The following is a 13,946-nucleotide window of genomic DNA, read 5'->3' on the forward strand; positions in this document are numbered from 1 at the left end:
AAATAGTTTTAAAAAATTTACCTCATTTTAATTTGAAAAGTTTAATTTGTTGTTATTTTTAAAAATAGTTATTAAAAGTTTAATTTATTGCTATGTTTAAAAATAGTTATAAAAAATTTAATTTATTGTTATGTTTAAAAAGTTTATGTTCATAAAACTTAAACAGTTTATTTTTATAAACTAAAAAAATTAATATTTTTTAATATACTTCTTATAAAAAGTATAATACAAAATTGATGTTTGTCTTTTTTTTTTTTTTTTTTAAAGAAAATGGCAGGTAAATGCTTGGGATTTTTGTTGTTTACAAATGGTAATATGATTGATGGTATTGATGGAGTTGAGTATGACCAATCATCAAGTGGGAGTTTTACCATAAATGTGAACAGTGGAATTGTATTTAAACAATTTATTCAAATGGTTGGGATGTTACTTAGTGTAGATATGGGAGAAAATCAGATAGAAATAATATATAGACATCCCAATCTAGAACCATCAGGATCAATAAGATATATGACATTCCCTATTTCGAATGCACAAACTATGAACTTGATGTTCTCAATAGCAATGTCAGTGCCAAATGTAGTGCATTTCTATGTAAATGTAAATATGATAGGGGTGGATCCTGATACATCATTTAACCAGTTTGAAGATCCAACTCAATGTATTGATCCTGATCCGGAGTTAGTTGCATCACCATGTGATAATGAAGATATGGCGGCTAACAACCTGTACAGAGACTTTAGAACAGAAACGGATGACGAATTTGAAGAGTTGGATTTCGATGGTCGTGAACATGAGATGCTTTCAGATACATTCAATGATTTGGATATGAATGTATTGGATAGCAATCGAGAACATGACCTAATTGTAGCTCCTGTGGATGTTGACAATATGCAATTGTATAAAGAAATGATTTGTCAAGACAAGGAAATGCTACAACACGCGGTCAAATGTTTTGCAATAAAGTGTCACGCACCATACGAGGTTGTTGAATCTACACCGATGATTTGGACAATTCGGTGTAAGAAGTGGGAGGAAGGTTGCAAGTGGAGACTTCATGCAATAAAGAAAAAATCGCATGGCTTGTTCGAGATCACTAAGTATGATGAGCAACATATATGTTTTTATTCATAACTAATTCAAAGTCATGTGCAATTGGATTCATCAATGATTACACTGGAGTTCTATGACACCGTAAGAGAAAAACCATCTATCAGTGTGGCACAACTACAGTCCGACATCAAATCAAAGTTTGGATATCATGTTCCTTACCATAGAGTATGGGAAGGAAAAAGTAAAGCGTTGGCTAAAGTGTTCGGTGATTGGGATGAGTCTTACAAATTGTTGCCCAGGTGGTTATATATGGTTAAGTAAACCAATCCTGAAACACGAGTAGAGTGGAAAGTTAAAGAAACGCTTACTGAAGGCCATGTTATCCTAACTTCTGTATTTTGGGCATTTAGTCCTTGTATAGAAGCTTTTAATAAATGTTGGCCGTTCATTTAGATAAATGGTATACACTTGTACGGCAAATATAGAGGAAAACTGTTGATTGCTACATCAGTTGACTCGAACGGCCATCTACTTCCATTTGTGTTTGCCGTTGTTGATGAAGAGTCCACAGACTCATGGGGATGGTTCCTGAAACACCTAAGAGAAATTGCAACACACGAAGAGGTGTGTTTAATTTCAGATCGACATGCTGGTATAATTGCAGCAGTGAACAACCCAGCAAATGGTTAGCAGGACCGAAATGTTACTATCGTTTCTACTTACGATATATCGTCAACAACTTCAATAAAAAGTATAAATTTAATTCATTGAAAAATTATGTTTATCGTACCGGGTGTCAGTTTCAAATTCAAAAGTTCAACAAAGCAATTGAAGAGATCAAAGGAATAAATCGGAGCTGTCTGAGTTTTTTTGGCAACATTAGTTTAGAGCAATGGACTCAAGCACATGATGGAGGATTTCAGATATGGGTGGATGATGACAAAATCTATTCAGAGTGCATAAATGGAGTCCTTAAAGGAGCTCAAATATACGTATAAATGCTCTTTCTCAGATAACATTCTTCAAATGCGTGAACTATTTCGAGAAAAGAAAAGAAAGAAATAAGGGATGCATTGGGAGCGTCAAGATAAATACACCCGGTAATATTATTTTATATATATATATATATATATATATTATTATTAATAATTTATTTCAAACATATTTTATTAATACTAAGTGGAGTAAAATCCAAGTATGCACACGACAAAATAAATAAATGGGTTGCACAATCTAGTAAACATGAAGTACAATCATACGATCGGTATGAAGGTATGTTTCATGTGAAGACCGGACGTCATAGTCTCAATACCAAAGGAGGAAACGTTCAAATATTGAGGCTAAACAAGTCCGAGTGGTACTGTTCATGTAACAAGTGGCAAGTATTCGGCATTCCATGCTCGCATTTTATGGCCGTTTGCTCACATTTTAACATGAACTACGAAGATTTTATTGAGGACTACTACAAATTTTCAACGTATGTTGAATGTTACTCTCCTCAATTTTAACCTGTACTGCATGAAGATTACTGGATCACGCACCCTAATATGCCCGTCTTACATCCTGATCCATTGTTCTTGAGAAAATCTGGTAGACCGAAAAGCTCACGTTATCACAACGAGATGGATTGGATAGAACCAGCCACTCGATAACGATGTGGATTTTGTAACTAGTTAGGACATAATTGAAGGAAGTGTCCTTCGTTACTAAGATGAGCTCCAGATAGTTAGGGATAGAAAAATAAATAATTTTATTATTATATATTCATTTTAGTGTATATTCAATTTTTTTATTATAATTTATTGTATATTCAATTTTTTTTATAATAATCTATTGTATATTCAATTTTTTTTTATTGTAATCAATAAAGTTTTACATTATTCTTTACCCTCACACTTTTCTCTACTATTCAATTATAGTCAATTTTAATATATATATATTTTTTTCAGATCATGGCTTTAAACCCAGGACCTGTTGATCCCGATGTTTTATATGACCAGTCCATTCATCAATCATATGTTGTATGGCGAGATCGTACTATTAGAGAAATATCTTGCAGACGTCAAGAGGCAGTTCTCCAGCGCACTATCTCACTCCACCCTCGAATACTACCGCTACTGCGCACATCTGGATTCTATGGGGTTGTTAGATTAGGATTTATTCAGTTGGACTAGCATTTGATCACAACCTTGGTCGAGGATGGAGGCCCGAGACGCATACATTCCATATGTCTGTTGGAGAGTGCACTATCACTCTACAAGACATAGAAGTGTTGTTGGGGTTACCTGTTGACGGTGAGCCGGTCACGGAGTGATGTACGATGACTGGTTAGAAGTTTGTCAATTGTACCTTGGTGCGACCCCACTTGCCGACAAGATTAAAAGATTGAGGTTAAGTTTAATATGGTTAGGAACACAATTTCATGAGCTCACAGATGATGTAGACGAGGAAACCGTTATAAGATATGCGTGAGCTATATACTACAAATGATGGGTGGAAGTCTGTTTTCAGATAAATCAAGTCATTTTGTTCACTTGATGTTCCTGCCACTGTTAGCTAACCTCCATGATGCGGGACGGTATTCGTGGGGTGGAGCATACTTTGGCATGGCTTGCTATAGACAACTATGCAAAGCAACGAAGACCTGAGATTCGAGAGATAGCTAGGCATCTCATACTTTTGCAACTATGGGCTTGGGAGCGATTTCCAACAATGGCTCCACAGTACATCATGTTTTAATGACGCTCAATTAGTTGGACGACCCTACGGTTCTCGGTATGTTGTTTTAATTCAATTTAATTTCATATCACTGATCTAGTTAATTTAATTCTAAATTATCAATTTTAAAAATTTAGGTGGAGAGACAAATTTTGTGTGACCAGACAGCCAACCAGTATTAGATTACATGTTAATCTGCTTCAACCTGAACAGGTACATTACACTAAACCTAATTGATTTTTATTCACATTTTTATTGTATTTTGTCTTTAATATTCTCTTAATATAATATTTGTGTTTTAGGTTATATTGGGAGCCGTACAAAATTTTATGCATACTTTGTTTAATTTTTGTACAAATGATCAAAACATATGGTGGATGATGAGTCTTCTCTATGTTTTCACCATTGGGTGCATCTTCCTGACAGGGTTGATGAGATAAATTCGGTTTCAGCAGGATGTCTCATCGCCTTTGTAATACTGAACCTGTACTGCATGATATTGACTTAAAGGGGAACTGGGAGATTTGGTCGAAAAAAATTGCACATTTTTGTAGTGCGTTGGCACTTATCGTGCAAAGTGTTTATTGCAGTGGGGATTTTCTCTTGACAAGTTTGACACAGATGTCACTCCAGAATATATTCATTTGGTATATAATTATCACAAGGCGCTACGTCGACTCGTTCAGGAGCAGCTGTGGGTCGTCTGGTAAATGAATGAATATTTATCTAATTATTTTAATTTAAATTATTTTAAATATTGTCTAATGTTTTATAATCACAGAGATCGAACAACGTAGACTCCATTGAGGTTGTGATGATTCGAACCAGGTTCCTGTTCGGGAAGAGGATGAGTTTGATGAGGTTGCACATAATGTGGAAGAGAGGTTTCCCCCTATGATGCCAGACGCAGAATCAAACTGATTATGTTAGTCCGATGATGATGATATCAGCATTTGGATCTTATCAGTCGCGAGCAGTTATGACTCAGAGGCTACTAAGGCTTACACGTTGCTATTGGCCAGTTTTGATATACTGTGTCGCGTTCTGCATCATTAGGTGCGGATGAACTCTCACATATGATAGTGCAAAATAACTTGAACCATTCATTAAACTCATCTTACTATTATGACATCGCCTGCAGACGGTACCAGAAACATAAGAAGCAATCATCAAGCAAGAACACCGAGCAAACCTCGTTCGAATCGACGAATGACAAGCAGCTTCGAAATTGACGACGTCCACCCTTGTGGACACATGATTTTGTAAATTATTTTTATATAAATGAGATATTTAATTTACATTTTTTATTTTATGAAGTTATTATTTTTTTAATTTATTCTTTTAAGTTTAAATTAAAATAATAAATATTTTTTAGAAATTGTTTTTATAAATGGAAAATTAAAAAAAAAAAAAAAAAAAGAAAGGAAGAAAGAAAGAAAAAGTTGGAATGCGTAATAATTAAAAAAGAAAAAAAAGGAAAATTTGTACGGTATTCTCGCTCTCGCTCTCGCTCTCTCAAACTCTCGCTCTCTCAAAATTTCGCCCTCTCTCATAATCTCGCTCTCGAATTTGATTGGGAAGTTCAGCGGCAAAAAGAAGGAGATTCATTAGCTCGTTATATAGTCAGACTTGCTGAGATGACAGAATCTGTAAAAATTATTCAACAAGCTTTGGAAGGAATTCCAGGGGGACCTATGAAAATTTAGAAATATGATCTTTTGATAGAGGAAGGTCTCCGGAATGATAATTAAACAGACTCAATAATAATGTTAGGAAGGGCAAGATCAAGGGTTCAAAGTTCGATGTACAAATGAAAGGAAGGTTGAGGGTTCAAAATTCGACCTATCTAGGTCGAATTTTCAACCCTCGACTTATTTTTTTTTAAAAAAAAACAACAATATTTTTACAAATAGTTTGAAAACAACAATATTTTTCTAAATAGTTTCTAAAATGACAATATTCTTTTAATTTTTCCAGGACCAAATTAGTATTTAAACCTTAAAAATTTAATTAATTCAATTATAAGTAAAACAAAAAATTACCAAAAAAATGTTGGAGATAATGTAAATGGATACTCTTAAATATTAGGTTTAAATCTTATTTTGGTCTCTGAATTTTGAATAATATTCTATTTTGGTTCCTAAACTTTAAAAAATGTTTATTTTAGTCTTCAATATTGTTTTATTTTAGTCATGGACTTTTAAAATGTTTGTTTTAGTCTCTTAAACTTTAAAAAAGTGCTTATTTTGGTCCATTATATTAAGATTTTTGTTAACTTTTTACAAAATGGTGAGGATTACTTGTATTTTTGAATGACTAGGCCACCAATAAGTTAGTTACGCTAAAAATCTAAGGTTTCAATTTTGAAGATGGCAAAATGGGAGAATGTAAAAGACATTTTTAGTTCAAATTTTTTTATCCATCTTACTCAAATACATATTTTTTATGAAGAGTTGATATAATTTTTATAATATAGATTAAAGTAAGTACTTTTTAAAGATTTAAAAATTATAATCGAACGTTTTCTTTTAAATTTAAAACAAAAACAAAACAAGATTTAAAGTATATGAACTAAAATACAATTTAAACCAAACTATTCTTGCGAACAGCTCACTCACAAGTATAACTTCTACACCGCTACTAAAAGTAGTTGAAGAAGATAAGACAACTAGAATCTTTCCCACTTTAGTTAATCCTATCCTCCTCTCCGATGAATCTCATCTCTACCAACGCACCTGCCGCGACGAAAGGAGCTGCTCCCGCAAGCAGATTTACTCTGCTGTTTCAACTTCCGTAATGAGATGCCAATGGCCTCCATACTCTGCCTACCCACCCATCACGGCGGTCTAAAGAATAAGCTAGACGACTATCTCTGCCGCACCCCCATCACTCCAAGGCAAGTACACTACAAATGGCAACTATATCTTCTTCCTCACTCTTCAAAACCTTATCATTTAACACCCATTTCTCTTCTTGACTCTTCTACTATCACAGCTCTCATCTGGGTCGTTTAAGTTCATCGAGTTTGTCAACTGATGCTCGCAAATTTGCCTGCAGGAGTCGTAGAAGGCAATTGGGATTGTGCAGAAAAGTTCATTTTAGAGGTTTGTTATCGAAATGTAAAGCGACAGAGTTTGATTCGAGGCCCCAAGAGACTGGAGAAGAGGATGTTGCCATGGGGACTCTGATTTGGAGGGCAATTAAGTTACCAATTTACTCTGTTGCTTTGGTTCCTTTAATGGTAAGTATCCATTACATTGTAAGGCAACTAGCTGTGTGATCGTTTTATTGGTTCCTTTTGAGAAATATAGTGTTTCACTTCACATAAGTTATTAGAAACTTGATTGCTCTTGAGCTTGCTTTTTGTGCCTTATGGTGAAAAAGGAGTGTAGAGCCTTTGTTAAATTATCATTTTTTCAGTCCCTATGGTTTGTGGTCATTTATTGTTACGTTACCGTTACCGCTTAGGGTCAAATGGTAACAGTAATAATAAATGTGATAAATTCATAATTTTAAGTAAACGTGATCAAAAGCAATCCAATTACATTTGTGATTCAGGGACATTACGTTTGATTTATCATTGAAGTCTCATTACAGTTAATACCAAATTTCATTACGGATTGGTAAACATGGCCTTAGTTTCCATGGTTTTGAAAGTTCCTATTCAGTACCTTGATTTGGTTAAATTTATTGATTGGTTACCAGCTCTGTTTTGTAGTGGTAAATAGACGATAAGTTGGCGTGATAAAGAGATATGGCATGTTATGTAAGAAAATTGTTATGATCTAGTAACAACAAGAAGATTTTGGAAGGTGTAACTAAACCATAAGCACTAAATTGAATCTTTAAAACCATGGGGAGGGAGGGACTAAAATGGTAATTTAATAAAAAAGAATCTGGTTTTTGTTTGAACAATGTTTTTTTGTATTTCCTTTTTGTGGTTCTGTTTGTTTACAAGATAATTCTTATATTAGTGCACTGTTATTTTACTTTCTCTTACCAATTAGTTGAGCTTTGATCATGTGTTGTTCAATTTCTGAGGTATTAAATCAGCCATCTCTTAGAAATGTAAACTAACTGCACAAAGATGCTTATTCTGGTTGAATGTGGATCCTATATACTCATACTTTATCTTTCATTACAAACAGGTAGGCAGTGCAGCTGCTTATTTTCAGTCTGGGAACTTTTCCACTCGGCTTTTTGTTGTAATCCTGGCTTCCTCTGTTCTTATCATCAGTTGGCTTAATTTAAGGTGAAGCAGTATTTCTCATACAGATGATATCTGTCGTGTTCACACTCAACCTAGAACTTTGACAGCTTAATGGTTGCATGTACAATAGTTCCTTGGTTAACTCTACTGGGAAACAATATAAATTGTGTTCCTGGAAGTGTTAACTTTGATAACCTTTCCTATAGCCTTATTGCTTGGTATAGAAATTCAAATTTTGGAGGGGAAAAAAAACTTCTTTCGAGTTTCCATTTATGTATCTGTTGTGCAGCCTTATTGTAGTGGATCTAAGAACATTTAGGTTGTTTGATGTCAATCCTTAGATCTCAAGATGCTAAAACTCTGCTAGCAAGTCGGGACGACCCAAGGAAATAAGTTAAATGTATTTACTTTGTGGTTGATTATCATGAGATTAGCTGACAAGGAAACCAGTTTCTTTTATGAGATATAAATTGCTCCACAAGAAAGTTCGCTAGGACTTCTTTGAATCTTCACAATATGTAAGCCTAAAACAAGGTTGCGAAGGAAAATAATAGCACTTGGCTAGCAATGCTTAAAGAAGCAAACCTTTATATATCACTTGATGTGTTTACAAGAAGGAATTTCAAGGCTATATGTAGCCATCCTATCAAGGCATATGACAAGTCTCAACCAAATGAAAATACTCATAAATTACAAAAAGGAAAAGACGTGGAAATGAAAAGACATAACTTACATGAAATGAAAAGACTAGGAAAATGGAAAGCAATAATTGTCCATGATACACAATTTAGGGTGTGTTTGGTATGTGATAAAAGTAGAGAGTTGAGTTAAGTTGAGTTGGTAATTATTATCTGGAGAATTAAATTATTTGGGAAGTTAAATTGTTTGTGTTTGTTTGTAAAGTTGAGTTGAGTTGGTAATTATTGTCTGTGTTTGTTGGGCAGAGTTTAGTTGAGTTGGAGGATCTGATGCAGTTTTTTTGTGAATGAGATTAGTTCTATTTTTTCTGTTTGTTTTTTTATTTCATTATTTTATTTTTTAGTTTTATGCTTTGCTATTGTTGATTAATTTTCAAATATACACGTATTTTCTCAAATCATTTATGACATAAACTGGACAATTTCAATTTTTTTCTCAATTTGTAGAATATAATATATTCTTTTTCATATATTCTTTTCAAAAACTATAATAATTCTAATTCTCTTCAATCGGTAAAACATATCAACAAAATATATTTCATATTGCTGCTCAATTAATTGGTATATTGTATATTGTATGTATATATATTGAATGTATGTATATATATTGAAGGTAATTATCCCAATTACTAATTGGTATATTGTATGTATATATATTGAATCTTGCTAACTTAACTTTATTATTTCACATATCATACAGTTTATTTTTATATAATATGGATGGTATATTTGGGGATCCAAATGGCAGAGATGAGAGAAGAGAGAAAGAAATGAAAATAGAATCCAAAGGTTTGACGATAAAAAAAAAAAAAAAAAAAAGAATCTGGATCTAAACGGCAAAGATGAGGGAAGAGAGAAAGAAATGAAAATATATTGATTTTTAGGGTTAGTTTTGAGGAGGTAAAAAAGAGGAGTTTTGATTGGGTAAAAAAGGGAGTTTTAATAACCCATAGGTTTTCTTTATGACTTAACAAACATGGGTAATAAATACCCACCCAACCCAATAACTCATACCCATTTATCAAACACCTCCTTAAAGGTTTGGACCCATTTTGACTCTTTTTCTTAATAAGACTTAATGTGTTTGCTTGAATTTGAAAGAGGAGACTTGACTCCACTTTATGTTGGTCTTTCTTGAATTGAGTTGAATGAATCTTTGAGAGCAGTGATTGTAAATTTATCTTGAGATTTACTAGCATAAAACTTGTAGTGAAAAGATCCAACATCTCCCTTTTAAGTTCGAGCTCAATGTCTCACCCATGCTTGAACTGAACATGAAGCAACAGAACTTGCTGAATTTTCTTTGATCTTGTGATTGGACCTTGAGGCATGACAATGAAAGTTCCTCGATTTATGTCAGTATTCATCATGCTCAAAAGTCACAATATAACATGTCTGATTGGAAGTTTTAGTAACTTTCAGTAAAGGTCGTGAGTGCATGTTTGAACTGCAAACCATCTGCAGAGGCAGAGCCAAGAACAAAGGGAGGGACAAATCCTCTAATTTGCCCTATCAAAAAAAATAATTACTAGAAAAAAAAGGTTAGGATTTTAAAACTCACACTCTAATTTGCCCTCTTTATTATTTAGAATTGAAAGATTGCATATAAAAACTGTTGGATTGTAAAGTTTTGCTCCCTAATTTCCCAGCTTTGCCCTGCTTCCAGAGCTCTATACCATTTTGAGGAAAGTATTTTTAGTCGTAGAACATGCCTATCGTCACATGAATGATTTGTTCTCAACATCACGATTCATGGAAGGCTTTGCTTTCTCATTTCTTTGTATCATAAAGTTTTGGACAAAGCAAGGAACTATGAAGCTCTTTCCCCATTTCAAACTAATAAATTAAATGATCCATTTGCAGCAATGATGCTTATGACTTCAGTACAGGAGCTGATAAGAACAAAAAGGAGTCAGTTGTAAAACTTGTTGGCAGGTAAAGTTCACACCACTCTCTCTTCTAAGGCCCCTTCGAATTTCATAATCTTGTTTCATTTTCTTCTATTGTACAGAATTTGTTGACTTCTTGTTTGTGTTAAATTTATGGTGCAATAAGCCCCACAGGAACACTTGTTGCTGCCTACACTTTTCTTGCTCTTGGCTTCCTGGGGTTGACATGGGCATCTTTGGAGGCCGGGAACCTGCGTTCAATATTATTTCTAGCCTTTTCAATTGTTTGTGGCTACATATATCAGGTAACATCTGAATTTAACCCTCTGCACAAGACTTTATTACAATGGCATCATATTTGTATTGTATAAGGTCCTCTAGCTCCCATTGCCTTGTAAACCAAAATTTTGTTTCCTTTTCACCTGCTGTTTTACGATACGCTACCTGTTGAAACTGAAACCTAAGTTGTACACTCTACTACCTAAAGGCAATAAATAGATTGTTTTGAATTTTGAGTTATTTTTATGTGCAAATTTCAGGTACAAATGGAAACTAGATCCAAACTAAGACATGATAAAAGACAAGTAAATTGTCGACTAAACCTAAATGTAGGAGCACCTATATCTTCCAAAATACTGAAAGTGAGGAGATTTTATAAGAAACTAAACTTCTATTAAGAAGAACGAAGAGCAAAGGCTGAGAAGGGTGAAGGAAAACAAAGTTACAAACAAGCACCCTGGTGCGGGTGATCAATAGTAGTGAAATGTTTACAACAAAGAAAAGGGTTTATTTGAAATATACAAAATATGAAAACCATTTTAGCTGAAAAGGTTTAACTAAAAGTTTGGTTTTGTTAGATAGTAAAAATGGGGAGCTCAATATTTCTGGACGGCTTCCACAATCCAAAAAATGCTATATTTTTATGTGTGTACTTGATGGCATAGAGAACTTGGAACTATTTTAAGATAGAGAATAGTCTAAATCTTGTCAAGGCTTAGCATTCAAAGCCCAGTTTTGATATCAACCACTATGTGGTTTTTAAAGTCAGAGGAAGAATTGAGGAGAGAATCAAAAGGTCTTTTTCATATTCGATCATGAAGGAAAAATCTAGTACAGTTAACTAGAATTAAATGAGCATAACGTCTATGTTACAATAATGTGAGACCAGATTTAGGAGAATAACAACCAATTCATATTTTCAATCTACTGAGAATTGTCTCTGTTGCAGTGTCCACCGTTCCGGTTAAGCTACCAAGGATTGGGGGAGCCCTTGTGCTTTGCCGCCTTTGGCCCATTTGCTACAACAGCGTTTTACTTATTACAGAGTAACGCCAGGTTATTTCAATTGTTTGGTTAGGATTTGTAGTTGTTTTGTCTAGTTTTGCATATTGACTGTCTGGTCCACAGGGAGATGAGATATCTTCCCATATCCAATACAATTCTTTCTGCTTCTATCCTCGTGGGAATGACAACAACTCTAATTCTCTTCTGCAGCCATTTTCATCAGGTACTTGTCCCCTCAAGAGAAAGAAAAAAGAAAAGAAAAAAAATGAAAAAAAACCAAACATGCATATTCTTAATTCTTCTGTTGGTTTATTTTAGAGGTCATTTAACCGACACCGACATTATTGTGCATAGGTTGAGGGAGACGGAGCTGTAGGAAAAATGTCTCCTTTGGTAATGTATTCACGCAGCTTCAGTTTTTCAAAAATATTAGGTGGTTACACTTTAGTTTTACATGTGCCTGTGTTAATATCATGCAGGTAAGGCTTGGCACAGAAAGAGGTTCCAAGGTGGTGAAGGTTGCAGTAATTATGCTCTATGTGCTTCTGTTTGCTTTAGGTTTAAGCAAGAGTCTTCCATTTACTTGCATTGTAAGTCCATTCTTAAAACAAAAGGCTTCTTTTCTAAACTGTAAAGTTTACTAATCTTTCATTTTTTTTTTTTTTTTTTCTTTTGTTTCATTGTAGTTCTTTTGTGGTCTTACTATTCCAGTGGGCAAGCTGGTAGTTAGCTTTGTTGAAGAAAACCACAAGGTGATTCGCTAACAATTTAGGCCCTGTTTGATAACGATTTTGTTTTTAGTGTTTTGTTTTTGAAATGTATGCTTGTTTCCTCCCAATTTCTCTTTCACCTATCTTAAAAAAACACTTGATTACTAGTCAAATTCTACAAAATCAAGCTTTTTGTTTTCGAAACTTGGTTTTTGAAAACACAAGTAGTTAAGTTTTGAAAACACAAGTAGAAGGTGAGTAACAAAACATAGAAACTTATAAGTTAGTTTTTAGAAACAAAAAACCAAATAATTATCAAACATGATGTTACTTTTCAGATCTTACAGTCAACAACTAAATGGTTAAGTCAATAGGTATTCTTGCTACTAAACCAAAGAAAACTTCTCTTTTTTTCTTAATAGTGTAGTGGTACAGTGTGTTACCAAATGGAAGTGCTAACAACATCATGAAGATGGTTATATAAAAATGTGAAATTAGTAGAAATACACTGTCATTTTTTATTGTTATATTGAACTAAATTACTGATTTTTCCCCCCTTCAAATTTACAGGATAAACAGAAAATTTTCATGGCCAAGTATTTCTGCGTGAGGTTACATGCCATATTTGGAGTTGCATTGGCTGCTGGATTGGTTGTAGCTAGATTGATCTCTATTACTTCGTTTTAAGCTTGCGTTCAGTCGTAACTAACAATGTCTTGAGCTACTTTCGAGATCGTCACAGTGTCTTCTTATTTGCACGGCATATCACATTCCGAGGGACGCCCCAGAACAGCTCGTGTTAGTGATCTTATTGCTGCTTGTCGAATCTGATCCATTGAAGGTTGAGCTTTTGATGAAAGAATGATGCGAATATACGATCAAGAACTGCTCGTGCTAGAGCACAGGGGCACATTTCTTGGCTTGCAAAGCTCTTCAGAAGGGGGTCTATTTAGAGTAAGCTGAGAGCTTTTCTGATTTTATATATATAACATGTAGTTTTTACTTGTAAGCAACAATAATTAAAAGAAAAGTTAGCTTTATTCAATATTGTGAAATCACCGGTTAAAATAATGTTGGGAAACATCTCACACGCTACTCTACCATAGAAATAATAGAAAATACTTTGAGAAATTAACGTGAAAAATTCCAAAATTGGAGAAAATTACGACCCCACCAGAAAAGAAGTACACTATGTGAAAATTTGACAATATTCTAATTTCAAGAGAACTCTTTGCCAACTGTCAGGTCTTCCCTTCGAGGCTTTGTGAAGCCTAGATTGTATCATATTGGTCGTTCTATCAAATTCACTACCTCAAACTTTACTAGGTTTGTAAATTTGACACATTTGCTTCACTTTATGGCATAAGTCTTCGTAATTTTGTTT

General features: G+C 34.0%; 1 protein-coding gene across 2 annotated transcripts; it reads left to right on the plus strand.

The window, feature by feature from the left end:
* Positions 1–6,417: 6,417 nt before the first annotated feature.
* Positions 6,418–13,693, plus strand: LOC120078564 (2-carboxy-1,4-naphthoquinone phytyltransferase, chloroplastic). Of its 2 annotated transcripts, none has more exons than XM_039032841.1 (11): positions 6,418–6,667; positions 6,766–7,012; positions 7,920–8,023; positions 10,543–10,614; positions 10,735–10,873; positions 11,797–11,903; positions 11,976–12,075; positions 12,207–12,245; positions 12,332–12,442; positions 12,539–12,604; positions 13,133–13,693. In XM_039032841.1, exons 1-11 carry the CDS (start codon positions 6,573–6,575, stop codon positions 13,247–13,249), a joined length of 1,197 nt encoding a protein of 398 aa, XP_038888769.1. In that variant the 5' UTR covers positions 6,418–6,572; the 3' UTR covers positions 13,250–13,693. The 2 variants fall into 2 exon arrangements, with proteins under 2 accessions (XP_038888769.1, XP_038888770.1); XM_039032842.1 differs by having other exon boundaries at positions 6,419–6,667; positions 6,829–7,012.
* Positions 13,694–13,946: the final 253 nt, after the last annotated feature.

This window comes from Benincasa hispida, chromosome 5 (assembly GCF_009727055.1).
Source record: "Benincasa hispida cultivar B227 chromosome 5, ASM972705v1, whole genome shotgun sequence".
Taxonomy (NCBI): domain Eukaryota; kingdom Viridiplantae; phylum Streptophyta; class Magnoliopsida; order Cucurbitales; family Cucurbitaceae; genus Benincasa; species Benincasa hispida.

What these genes read in the sequence shown, in the direction of transcription:
- LOC120078564 (XM_039032841.1), top strand. Translation starts at nt 6,573, where the DNA reads ATGCCAATGGCCTCCATACTCTGCCTACCCACCCATCACGGCGGTCTA. An exon ending in TTATTACAGAGTAACGCCAG is followed by an intron (nt 11,904 to 11,975) that starts GTTATTTCAATT and finishes TCTGGTCCACAG; the next exon opens with GGAGATGAGATATCTTCCCA. An exon ending in TAGGAAAAATGTCTCCTTTG is followed by an intron (nt 12,246 to 12,331) that starts GTAATGTATTCA and finishes AATATCATGCAG; the next exon opens with GTAAGGCTTGGCACAGAAAG.